Source organism: Oncorhynchus nerka, linkage group LG15 (assembly GCF_034236695.1).
Source record: "Oncorhynchus nerka isolate Pitt River linkage group LG15, Oner_Uvic_2.0, whole genome shotgun sequence".
NCBI classification, from domain to species: domain Eukaryota; kingdom Metazoa; phylum Chordata; class Actinopteri; order Salmoniformes; family Salmonidae; genus Oncorhynchus; species Oncorhynchus nerka.
Genome location: NC_088410.1, coordinates 84,066,546 through 84,080,475, shown reverse-complemented (window position 1 = coordinate 84,080,475; position 13,930 = coordinate 84,066,546). Strand labels below are relative to the sequence as shown.

At 50.3% G+C, this 13,930-nt stretch overlaps 1 protein-coding gene across 1 annotated transcript in view; it reads left to right on the top strand.

The window, feature by feature from the left end:
* Positions 1-13,645, top strand: part of srgap2 (SLIT-ROBO Rho GTPase activating protein 2) — a 175,324-nt gene extending 161,679 nt beyond the window's left edge. The window contains 4 exon segments of the mRNA XM_065001961.1: positions 9,514-9,739; positions 9,819-9,929; positions 10,026-10,455; positions 10,458-13,645. Coding sequence (XP_064858033.1) covers positions 9,514-9,739; positions 9,819-9,929; positions 10,026-10,455; positions 10,458-10,510 — 820 coding nt within the window. The 3' untranslated portion in view covers positions 10,511-13,645.
* The last annotated feature ends 285 nt before the right edge of the window (positions 13,646-13,930 follow it).

The window sequence follows — 13,930 nt, the reverse complement described above, 5'->3', positions numbered from 1 at the left end:
GCCTGGTCACACCTCCATCCATAGTGCCTGGTCACACCCTATCCCTAGTGCCTGGTCACACCTCCATCCATAGTGCCTGGTCACACCTCCATCCCTAGTGCCTGGTCACACCTCCATCCCTAGTGCCTGGTCACACCTCCATCCCTAGTGCCTGGTCACACCTCCATCCATAGTGCCTGGTCACACCTCCATCCATAGTGCCTGGTCACACCTCCATCCCTAGTGCCTGGTCACACCTCCATCCCTAGTGCCTGGTCACACCTCCATCCCTAGTGCCTGGTCACACCTCCATCCATAGTGCCTGGTCACACCTCCATCCCTAGTGCCTGGTCACACCTCCATCCATAGTGCCTGGTCACACCTCCATCCCTAGTGCCTGGTCACACCTCCATCCATAGTGCCTGGTCACACCTCCATCCCTAGTGCCTGGTCACACCTCCATCCATAGTGCCTGGTCACACCTCCATCCCTAGTGCCTGGTCACACCTCCATCCAGTGCCTGGTCACACCTCCATCCCTAGTGCCTGGTCACACCTCCATCCCTAGTGCCTGGTCACACCTCCATCCCTAGTGCCTGGTCACACCTCCATCCATAGTGCCTGGTCACACCTCCATCCATAGTGCCTGGTCACACCCTATCCCTAGTGCCTGGTCACACCTCCATCCATAGTGCCTGGTCACACCTCCATCCCTAGTGCCTGGTCACACCTCCATCCCTAGTGCCTGGTCACACCTCCATCCATAGTGCCTGGTCACACCTCCATCCATAGTGCCTGGTCACACCTCCATCCCTAGTGCCTGGTCACACCTCCATCCATAGTGCCTGGTCACACCCTATCCATAGTGCCTGGCCACACCTCCATCCCTAGTGCCTGGTCACACCTCCATCCATAGTGCCTGGTCACACCCTATCCCTAGTGCCTGGTCACACCTCCATCCATAGTGCCTGGTCACACCCTATCCATAGTGCCTGGCCACACCTCCATCCCTAGTGCCTGGTCACACCTCCATCCATAGTGCCTGGTCACACCTCCATCCATAGTGCCTGGTCACACCTCCATCCATAGTGCCTGGTCACACCTCCATCCCTAGTGCCTGGCCACACCTCCATCCCTAGTGCCTGGTCAGCCTGGTCACACCTCCATCCATAGTGCCTGGTCACACCTCCATCCCTAGTGCCTGGTCACACCTCCATCCATAGTGCCTGGTCACACCCTATCCCTAGTGCCTGGTCACACCTCCATCCATAGTGCCTGGTCACACCCTATCCCTAGTGCCTGGTCACACCTCCATCCATAGTGCCTGGTCACACCTCCATCCCTAGTGCCTGGTCACACCTCCATCCATAGTGCCTGGTCACACCCTATCCCTAGTGCCTGGTCACACCTCCATCCCTAGTGCCTGGTCACACCTCCATCCATAGTGCCTGGTCACACCTCCATCCATAGTGCCTGGTCACACCTCCATCCCTAGTGCCTGGTCACACCTCCATCCATAGTGCCTGGTCACACCTCCATCCATAGTGCCTGGTCACACCTCCATCCATAGTGCCTGGTCACACCTCCATCCATAGTGCCTGGTCACACCTCCATCCATAGTGCCTGGTCACACCTCCATCCATAGTGCCTGGTCACACCCTATCCCTAGTGCCTGGTCACACCTCCATCCATAGTGCCTGGTCACACCTCCATCCCTAGTGCCTGGTCACACCTCCATCCCTAGTGCCTGGTCACACCTCCATCCCTAGTGCCTGGTCACACCTCCATCCCTAGTGCCTGGTCACACCTCCATCCCTAGTGCCTGGTCACACCTCCATCCCTAGTGCCTGGTCACACCTCCATCCCTAGTGCCTGGTCACACCTCCATCCATAGTGCCTGGTCACACCTCCATCCCTAGTGCCTGGTCACACCTCCATCCCTAGTGCCTGGTCACACCTCCATCCCTAGTGCCTGGTCACACCTCCATCCATAGTGCCTGGTCACACCTCCATCCCTAGTGCCTGGTCACACCCTATCCCTAGTGCCTGGTCACACCTCCATCCCTAGTGCCTGGTCACACCTCCATCCATAGTGCCTGGTCACACCTCCATCCCTAGTGCCTGGTCACACCTCCATCCCTAGTGCCTGGTCACACCTCCATCCCTAGTGCCTGGTCACACCCTATCCCTAGTGCCTGGTCACACCTCCATCCCTAGTGCCTGGTCACACCTCCATCCATAGTGCCTGGTCACACCTCCATCCCTAGTGCCTGGTCACACCTCCATCCCTAGTGCCTGGTCACACCTCCATCCCTAGTGCCTGGTCACACCCTATCCCTAGTGCCTGGTCACACCTCCATCCCTAGTGCCTGGTCACACCTCCATCCCTAGTGCCTGCTCACACCTCCATCCCTAGTGCCTGCTCACCTATCCCTAGTGCCTGGTCCATCCATAGTGCCTCCATCCATCCCTAGTGCCTGGTCACACCTCCATCCCTAGTGCCTGGTCACACCTCCATCCCTAGTGCCTGCTCACACCCTATCCCTAGTGCCTGGTCACACCTCCATCCATAGTGCCTGGTCACACCTCCATCCCTAGTGCCTGGTCACACCTCCATCCATAGTGCCTGCTCACACCCTATCCCTAGTGCCTGGTCACACCTCCATCCATAGTGCCTGGTCACACCTCCATCCCTAGTGCCTGGTCACACCTCCATCCATAGTGCCTGGTCACACCTCCATCCCTAGTGCCTGGTCACACCTCCATCCCTAGTGCCTGGTCACACCTCCATCCATAGTGCCTGGTCACACCTCCATCCATAGTGCCTGGTCACACCTCCATCCATAGTGCCTGGTCACACCTCCATCCCTAGTGCCCACCTCCATCCCTAGTGCCTGGTCACACCTCCATCCATAGTGCCTGGTCACACCTCCATCCATAGTGCCTGGTCACACCTCCATCCATAGTGCCTGGTCACACCTCCATCCCTAGTGCCTGGTCACACCTCCATCCCTAGTGCCTGGTCACACCTCCATCCCTAGTGCCTGGTCACACCTCCATCCCTAGTGCCTGGTCACACCTCCATCCCTAGTGCCTGGTCACACCTCCATCCATAGTGCCTGGTCACACCTCCATCCCTAGTGCCTGGTCACACCTCCATCCCTAGTGCCTGGTCACACCTCCATCCCTAGTGCCTGGTCACACCTCCATCCCTAGTGCCTGGTCACACCTCCATCCCTAGTGCCTGCATTATTGTTTGCCACTTGGTCTTAAATTGTACCAATTTGTTGTTCTCAGTCGCCCATGTTATTTCAATATTTCAAGAATAAATCATTTTATTTGTCCATAGTATCAATGATGGAGGATTGAATTGTATCTAAATGAGTGATGAGAAGAGAACCGTCCAGCCCATTGGGTATCTCACTACACCACCATATGGTGTCTTGAAATATGCAGACCGATGGAAATAAATTACGTTTATATTGTAATACTTCTGACAACTTTCTAGCTCCGCCCACAACTTCGGAACTTTCTAGCGTTCCCAAAAGGCATCGATTATTGAATCATTATTAGTTGAACACTTGACATGACTGCTGTCATGCTGGGTCATTTGTTAATTCTGTCTCTTGTATATAATTATATACTGTACTTTCGTTTATACTGGATTATTTAAGCATACATTTTTGTTAACTGTAATTTTGTTAGTTATGCTCCAACTTTCCCTCCATCTTATGCCAACATCAGTTATTTTTAAATCCTGGTTTCAATAGTTTATTTTTTCTAAGAGATTGTCAGTTGGATAGGCTCTCTGCAAGGTTTTCTATATTTTACCTATCGTATGAACATCTTTTTATGACTCAAAACAAGATTACCTCAGGCCTCCCGCAGTGGTTAAGGGCGCTGTGCCACCAGCTGTGCCACTAGAGACCCTGGGTTCACGCCCAGGCCCTGTCGCAACCGGCCGCGACCGGGAGGTCCGTGGGACAACGCACAATTGGCCTAGCGTCGTCCACAGCAACTCCTGTGGCGGGCCGGGTGCAGTGCGCGCTAACCAAGGTTGCTAGGTGTTTCCTCTGACACATTGGTGCGGCTGGCTTCCAGGTTGGATGCGCGCTGTGTTAAGAAGCAGTACGGCTTGGTTGGGTTGTGTATCGGAGGACGCATGACTTTCAACCTTCGTCTCTCCCGAGCCCGTACGGGAGTTGTAGCGATGAGACAAGATAGTAGCTACTAAAACAATTGGATACCACGAAATTGGGGAGAAAAAGGGGTAAAAAAATAAAAATACTAGTATTTGAAACTATCTACATTGGTCAGTCCAAAATTACTTTTTAATTCTGTCATGGAAATAAATATATTTCCTGTTACCAAGTCATTTACGGTTTTTGTGCCTTTAGTTTTCCATGTGGGCCAATTTATCGATTAATTCTGAAAAGCTATCCAGTGTCACGTAAGAAGCGGACCAAGGTGCAGCGTGGTGAGCGTACATTTTCTTTTATTGACATAAAATGTTGCCAACAAAACAAAGGAACGACCGTGAAGCTTAACAGGGCTATAGTGCCAATAACAAAGTTAACTACCCACACAGAAAGGAGGGAAAAGTATGATTCCCAATCAGAGACAACGATAGACAGCTGTCCCTGATTGAGAACCATACCTGCCAAAACAGAAATAAAGAAGGGCATCTATCCGCGGTGGCGGCTCTGGTGCGGGACGTAGAACCCACTCCACCTCTGGCTCACCCCACTTTGGTGGCGCCTCTGGTGTGGGGACCCTCTCTGCGGGCCCCGGACTGGGGACCCTCTCTGCGGGCCCCGGACTGGGGACCATCGTTGCGGGCCCCGGACTGGGGACCCTCGTTGCGGGCCCTGGACTGGGGACCCTCGTTGCGGGCCCCGGACTGGGGACCCTCGTTGCGGACCCCGGACTGTGCACCCTCACTGCGGGCCCCGGACTGGGCACCCTCACTGCGGGCCCCAGACTGGGCACCCTCGCTGCGGGCCCCGGACTGGGCACCCTCGCTGGAGGACCCGGACTGGCCCATGGAGCAGGCACCGGACTCACCAGGCTGGGGAGACCTACTGGAGGCCTGGTCCGTGGAGGAGGCACGGGATGATCCAGGCTGGGGAGACCTACTGGAGGCCTGGTCCGTGGAGGAGGCACGGGATGAACCAGGCTGGGGAGACCTACTGGAGGCCTGGTCCGTGGAGGAGGCACAGGATGAACCAGGCTGGGGAGACCTACTGGAGGCCTGGTCCTTGGAGGAAGCACGGGATGAACCAGGCTGGGGAGACCTACTGGAGACCTGGTCCGTGGAGGAGGCACCGGATGAACCAGGCTGGGGAGACCTACTGGAGACCTGGTCCGTGGAGGAGGCACGGGATGAACCAGGCTGGGGAGACCTACTGGAGGCCTGGTCCGTGGAGGAGGCACCGGATGAACCAGGCTGGGGAGACCTACTGGAGACCTGGTCCGTGGAGGAGGCACGGGATGAACCAGGCTGGGGAGACCTACTGGAGACCTGGTCCGTGGAGGAGGCACAGGATGAACCAGGCTGGGGAGACCTACTGGAGCTCTGGTGCGTAGCCTTGGCACCACTCTTCCAGGCTGAATGCCCACTTTAGCCCGGCACCTCCAGAGCGCAGGCACAGGTCGAACCAGGCTGTAGGGGAGCACTGGAGATCTGGTGCTTGGCACTTGCACCGCTCCTCTTGGCTTCATGCCCACTTTAGCCCGGCACTTGCAGAGAACTGGCATATAGCGCACCGGGCTATGAGAGTGAACTGGAGACACCGTGCGCTTTACCGCATAACACGGTGCCCCACCAGTACCACGCTCCTTACGGTAAGCACGGGGAGTTGGCTCAGGTCTATACCCTGACTCAGCCACTCTCCCAGTGTGCCTCCCCAAAAAAATGTTTTGGGGCTGCCTCTCGTGCTTACTCCGCTGTGCCAACTCCTCGTAGCGTCGCCGCTCTGCTTTAGCTGCCTCCAGTTCCTCCTTAGTACGGCGATACACCCCAGCCTCTGTGCCCAGGGTCCCTTGCCTTCCAATATCTCCTCCCATGTCCATTCCTCCAGATAGCGCTGCTCCTCCCGGCCACGCTGCTTGGTCCTTTCGTGGTGGGTAGTTCTGTCACGGGCGTCGTAAGAAGCGAACCAAGGTGCAGCGTGGTGGCGTACATTTTCTTTTATTGATATAAAATGTTGCCAACAAAACAAAGGAACGACCGTGAAGCTTAACAGGGCTATAGTGCCACTAACAAAGTTAACTACCCACACAGAAAGGAGGGAAAAGGGCTACCTAAGTATGATTCCCAATCAGATACAACGATAGACAGCTGTCCCTGATTGAGAACCATACCCGGCCAAAACAGAAATAAAGAAACATAGAATGCCCACCCAAATCACACCCTGACCAAACCAAAATAGAGACATAAAAAGGCTCTCTCAGGTCAGGGCGTGACACAAGGATTATTCCATAAGGTTGTGTTTCTAGGGAGTGATATTGGTTCTTGTAAAATACGTTTCATTTTCTTCGATATATTTATATTTATTTATTAACCCCTTTTCCTCCCCAATTTCGTGGTATCCAATTAGTAGTTACAGTCTTGTCCCATCGCTGCAACTCCCGTACGGACACGGGAGAGGTGAAGGTCGAGAGCCGTGCGTCCTCAACCCAACCCAACCAAGCCGCACTGCTTCTCGACACACTGCTCGCTTTAACCGGAAGCCAGCCACACGAATGTGTCGAAGGAAACACCGTACAACTGGCGACCGTGTCAGCGTGCACTGTGCCCAGCCCGCAGGAGTCGCTAGTGCGCGATGGGACAAGGATATCCCAACCGGCCAAACCCTCCCCTAACCCGGACGACGCTTAGCCAATTGTGCACCGCCGGGCTGCAACACAGCCCGGGATCAAACCCGCGATGCAGTGCCTTAGTTCTAGTGTTCTAAACTATGCTAATGCTAATGTTTTTAGCTTTATCCTTTGAAAATCGACATAAAAATATTCTAGGGATGAGCATGAACATCTTCACCTTTATTTAACCAGGAAGGCAAGTTGAGAACAAGTTCTCATTTACAATTGCGACCTGGCCAAGATAAAGCAAAGCAATATGTACCCATTGTTCCTCTTTAGTGCATTTAGTACCAGTCAAAAGTTTGGACAAACCTACTCATTCCAGGGTTTTTCTTTATTTTTTACTATTTTCTACATTGTAGAATAATAGTGAAGATTTCCAAACTATGAAATAACACATATGGAATCATGTAGTAACCAAAAAATGTTAAACAAATCAAAATATATTTTAGATTTGAGACTCTTCAAAGTAGCCACCCTTTGCCTTGATGACAGCTTTGCACACTTTCTCAACCAGCTTCACCTGGAAGGCTTTTCCAACAGTTTTGAAGGAGTTCCCACATATGCTGAGCCTTGGGTAACGAGTTGATACAATTCTATGTCTGGAAGGTTAAAACCACTCCAGACTTAGGAAGATGTAAAACTGTCCTTTTTATTTTATGAGTTTTATTTACCCATATAAAGTTTGTAATGACCCAGTATACTTTTTTAAAGAATGTCTTTGGTGGGGTAATTGGTATAACCAAAAATAGATATAAAACTTTGGCAGACATACCATTCTGAAGAGGTTGATTCTCGAAAATAAAGGAGAGCCGCACAATCTAAGAGCTCAGATGCAAAAATGTAATGTCCAATGTTTCGACAGGCAAGCTGTCTTCATCAGGGTATAATCACAAACACTGCAGGGTGACTCGTTTATATAGTGTCAAAAGACACACAGGTGTCTGTAACCATGGCCAAGTATGGCCTAATATCATTGGTTAATTCTCAAATATTAAAATGACATACAAAGAACATACAAAAAACTAATGTATAGCATACGATCATAGAATCAATTTAGACTACATGAGGTTTATTCTACCTGGAACATTTATCAGAATATTATTTCAATTAATGAAATCTGCTTTTATATCGTTGAGTAATGGAATAAAGTTATCTTTATATATTTGTTGTTCGTTGTCACGTATTAAGCATCCCAAGTATGTAATATTTTTGTGGTCCACTTAAAGGCTTGCTGTAGATCATGAGTTATTATTAATACTTTTCCACGTTCATTTTAAAGTTTGAGATTTCTGAGTATTCTGAAAATATTTTTTGCAAAGGGGCATTGAGTTTTGACAGAGATGACTCAGTCTCTATTACACTCCACACTGCCCTCTACCACTTGAATAAGTGGAACACCTATGTGAGAATGCTGTTCATTGACTATAGCTCAGCGTTCAACAATGTAGTACCCTCCAAGCTCATCACTATGCTCAGGACCCTGGGACTAAACACCTCCCTCTGCAACTGGATCCTGGACTTCGTGACGGACCACCCCCAGGTGGTGAGGGTAGGCAACAGCACATCCGCCACGCTGACCCCTCAGGGGTGTGTGCTTAGTCCCCTCCTGTTCTCCCTGTTCACCCAAGACTTCGTGGCCGCCCACGCTTCCAATACCATAATTAAGTTTGCTGACGACACGACAGTGGTAGGCCTGATCCCCGGTGATCAGACAGCCTACAGGAAGGAGGTCAGTGACCTGGCCGTGTGGTGCCAGGAGCACAACCTTTCCCTCAATGTCAGTAAGAAAAATGATCTGATCGTGGACAACGGGAAACGGAGGGCAGAGCACACACCCATCCAGATCAACAGGGCTGTAGTGGAACGGGTCGAGAGCTTCAAGTTCCTCGGTGTCCACATCACAAAAAAATTAACATAGTCCACACACACCAACACAGTCATGAAGAAGGCACGACAACGCTTCTTCCCCCTCAGGAGGATGAAAAGATTTGTCATGGGCCCTCACATTCTCAAAAGTTGTACAGCTGCACCATTGAGAGCATCTTGACTGACTGCATCACTGATCGGTATGGCAACTGCTTGGCATCTGACTGCAAGGCACTAAAAATTGTAAAGACTTGAGCCACCCAGGTCATAGACTATTCTCTCAGCTACCACATTGCAAGTGGAACCGATGCACCAAGTCTGGAACCAACAGGACCCTGAACAGCTTCGACCCCCAAGTCATAAGATGCTACATAGTGAGTTAAATAGTTAACAGCATAGGTATTGTCCCCCCTTTGCACCAACTCTTTTGACTCATCACGTACGCTGCTGCTACTGTTTATTATCTGTCCTGTTGTCTCGTCACTTCATGCCTACCCATATGTACATATCTTCCTCAATTACCTCGTCGACGGTACTGGTACCCCATGTATGATTATGGATTTATTCCTCGAGTTATTATCTTTGTATTATTTCACTGTTAGTCTACACTTGTTGTTTATGAAAAATTTGACAAATAAAATGTTCTTTGATTTTTCATCTTCTCACTAACCAATTCCCCCTTCTCTCTCTCTCTCTAACCAATCCAATCCCCCTTCTCTCTCTCTCTAACCAATCCAATCCCCCTTCTCTCACTCTCTCTAACCAATCCAATCCCCCCTTCTCTCTCTCTTCCGCTCTCTGTCAGGATGAGGAAGAAGCCGGAGTTGGGGAGTATCCGTAGAACCTTCCGGGTGTCTGAGGGAGGACAGGGGGGTGACGTACCCCCAACGGGGGCGACTGGTGGGGGTGTGAGGACGGCCAGTCTGCCTGTGGGAGGGGCTCTGGTGAAAGAGGGCGGTGACAAACGACCAGTCAGCGCCCACAGTGTCCTCAACTCCTCCATTACACGCCACTCCTCTCTCAAGACCAAGGTAACTTTTTATGACTGCTGGGTAATATTATCTATCATTATTGTTTTGCTGATTGTAAGGAGTGTTATTTGTTGTGCAGGTGGAAAGCCCTCAGTTCCGCAAAGCGCCCACAGCGGGGCGCTCTAAGAGCTTCAGCAACCACAGACCTCTGGACCCTGAGGTCATCACTCAGCTGGAGCCCACCTCACAGGTTCGCCCACCTCTGACCCCTCACCTCTCAGCCCTACCAAATGTGTGTGTGTGTTCTGATTTGTAGCTCTGTCTGATATCTCCTTATCTGTTTCAGGATATCGAGGCGGCTATGAGCTCTGCCTTGAGAGAGCTGGAGAGGCAGAGCAGTGTCCAGCACACACACACCCCCGACGTGGTGCTGGACACTCTGGAGCAGCTGAAGGGTGTGTGTGGTGGGGGAGGAGGGGGCGCATCAGAGCCCTCCAGTCCCCTCCACTCCCGTCTGCTGAGGGACAGCGACGGCGCAGGATCTCCACACTCACACCCTCTCCAACGCAGCGCTTCGTCCGCTAGCGACGTCCCCTCCTCCTTCCGCCCTTCCTATCCCAGGAGCCCCCTGCCCTCCTCTCTCGCCTCCTCAGCCCTCTCTTTCTCCACTCCCTCCTTCCGAGAGCCTCGTCCTCCAGCCACGCGGCCCAAGCCGGTGGTCTTCCCCAAGGGAGGAGGAAGCAGCAGTCCGGCTATGGGGTCCCCAACCTCCACTGTCCCCCTCCTCCCCCACCCCCACCCCAGCCCAACGACAAGTCCTGCCCCGCCTGAGGAGTGACATCACACACGCTCCCCTTCCATACACAAACCACTGCCCCATCTCCCCTCACCCAATGACAAGTGGGATAGCTCTCACCTAGGAACAGCTTACCCTCCCAAACTAAGCATTATGGGAGTTAGACTGTATAAAGCCTCCATGACTCAAACAAGGGATCAAACGAACATACAGCATGACAATAAAGAGACATGGAACCTGTGTTGTATATACTGGTGTGAGGTGTGTGTGTGTGTGCCTGTGTGAGGTGTGTGGTGTGTGTGTGTGTGTGTGAGCGTGTGAGCGAGTGTGCGAGTGTGCATGTGTGTATGTGTGTGTGTGAGCGTGACTGTGTGAGCGTGCCTGTGTGAGGTGAGTGTGCCTGTGTGTGTGTGAGCGTGCCCGTGTGAGGCGTGTGTTTGTGAGCGTGCCTGTGTGAGGTGTGTGTGAGCGTGTGTGTGTGCGGTGTGTGTGAGCGTGCCTGTGTGAGGTGTGAGCGTGCCTGTGTGAGGTGTGTGTATGAGTGTGAGGTGAGTGTGTGTGTGTGAGGTGTGTGTGTGAGCGTGCCTGTGTGAGGTGTGTGTGTGTGTGAGGTGAGTGTGTGTGTGAGGTGTGTGTGTGAGCGTGCCTGTGTGAGGTGAGTGTGTGTGTGTGTGAGGTGTGTGTATGAGTGTGCCTGTGTGAGGTGCGTGTGAGCCATCCTGGACAGAAAGAGACAGAGATGGACAGACAGATGGATGGATGGAGAGAGCAGTGGAATGCCTCTTTCTACATGAAGAGAAGAGGACCAGGCTATGTCTCTGATCCTCCTGTGTGTAGGAAAGCTGAGTGTTGTGGTGACTCGTTCTAACTTCAACGCTCACCAGTATAGCTGCTATACACCACGCTCTTTTCTACTGTATTCTACTAGACTCTACTATACTATTCATCAGGGCTATTCAATTAGCACCCCTCAGGGGCCAAAGGAATGCTGCTTTACTTTTCTAAGTGGAAGTTGTAATGTAATTGATTGGCCAGAGAGCCCAATCACCAATGTCCCAGGTGTGTATTGATGGGGCCCTGCAGGACAATAGTTAAAAGTCCTTCTCTACATTCTGTATTTACCCACATAATGCAAAGCTTGTCTAGCTTTACAACAGCACCTCCTGTTGGTGTTTATGTGCACGACATGGCTGTTCTCAATAACCAACCTTTCTTTAGCAATAAGAGTCTGACAGACTCATCAGCTTAGCAGCATGCCAGGCCTGCTGCTTCTCTCTCCCTTAGATTCCCAGCATTAATATACGCTCTGTTACAGAAGTGGAATAGACACACACATACACATCTGTGTGACGTGTGTGTGACGTGGCAGCTAAATGCCTTTCAGGTTCTCCTCGCATGCTGGGGCCACAGCAGTCGCAGTGCTGACTGACTGCATCTATTTTCAATACTACCAAACGCGCCTCTTACACCAGCTTCACACAAATTATTACTCCAGACAAAATCAGCAAAAAGGGTATTTTTACATGTATAGTTTATTAACCATGGTGATAACTGGACATGTGCAGATGAGGAATCTCAGTGAGGTGGAAGAGTTTGTTTAGATACAAGCACAAACAAACCTCGTCAAGCGCATTCATAAACATTACTTTATGCTTATTTTCTTCCACTTGTTAGTTTATCCTCAGAATATGTTATACTAAACTGTGTAGCCGTCTACGTGTGTGTGTGTGTGGGGGGGTGTGTGTGCGTCAGTGACCCTTCACAACTCTCAGAAGTCAGCGTTAACCACTCATCATTAAGGGAACCAACTAATGCCTGCTCTTTGGAGACATGGGGACCAACAGGATGGGACACAAAGACAGCAGAACCTGTGTCGCCAGAGCCACTCTGCTACCAGTATCACTGATCACTAGGCTTAATGTTTGTGTGACTGACTAGTTCTCAGTCCCAGCCGCTAAAGTCAGAGGACAACGGAAAAAGTGTCACACTGTCTCCTCTGTCGCTCCTCTTCAAATAGCATTGATGTGTGTCATGGCAGACCGGCATCCAATAACTGATTGGATTGATATAATCCAATGAAATGATATACAGGAACAGCCCTGAGGTCTGTTCTGTTGTGCTCGTCTTTAAGAGAACTTCTGCTGTGACTCCCTAACTGTCTGTTGCATCATGTGGTCAATCTCCAACCGGTCCTGTCCTGTCTGTCACTGGTAGCATTTTCTGAAGTCTGAACTGTGATTCGTCAAGGGGAGGAGACAGAATGTTTTGATTGGTCAAGGTTAGTGGGAGGCGGCAGGATGCTTTAGTTATTGACAGCTTTAACACTGTCTGAGACCAGGATATTTAATGTCAGGGCTTCGAGATCCCTGAGGCTAGAAAAGCAGCAGACACCTCTCCCTATCATCCTGCTCTCTCTGTACGTTTCTCCTCCTAGCATTCTGCCTCTTCCCACAGACACACTAATATCCCTCTGTGTGGTTCCTTCCTTATTCCTTATCCCTCTGTGGTTCCTTCCTTATTCCTGCAGGTATATACTTGTATTATTGCATTCCCAAATGATCTGTAACAGGGGATTTCATTCTAATTGTAATGTTTTATCTCTGTGTGTATTTTAAGATGTATTTTACATTGTGTTGCTCCCCTTACCTCATCTTAGCAACTGGAGGGATTGTGCGTGTGTGGGGTGGGGTGAATAGGCATTAACACACACGTCATATACACTCATGGGTGATGCTTTGTGGTTGGTGTCTGTGTTATCCTGGCTTTGTTGTATAGGAGCTAGGAGCCTCAGTCTCCACACCATATTATCAGTTGAGCTCAAATCAATCATCATGCACTTAAAATGACATGGTGTGCTCCAGGACTGATTGAGTGAGGATGATTTTATTATGATTAACTATTGTTAAATATGCATTTCTTGTCCATTTGAAAACAAGATCTAAAAAACGACTGTAATGTCAAATATATGTATAGTTGCCTCTGTATTATGGAGAATCCTGTGTTAAGATGTACTTTGTATATACAATGTTGTACATTACAGAGGTACACTCTTTTTCTGGTACAATATTGTACAGTAATAGCAATAGTAGTTTAATCAAATAGTCCTTATATAATTATATGTGTAGTTCTTGTAGTATACTTTTTTTTAAATAAACATTGCTTGCTATAAAGTTGTCTGCGTTGTTGTGGAGATTATGATGACAGTGATAATGGTGATGATGATGGATTGCACGCATCTGGTTCTCTGACTCTCACTCACTCACACACACACACACATGGATGAGACTCTTGTCCCATTGACCACACTTGTGACTTCAGAGATCTGCTTCCACAGGGCTTTACTGACAGGGTTCTTTCTTGTCTCCTCCTCGATTCTTCTAGAACAACAATCAGGATGTGGTTTGAGACATCCTACTCGAGACAAGGTTTGTTCTATTTTCCTATAATTGAAAAGG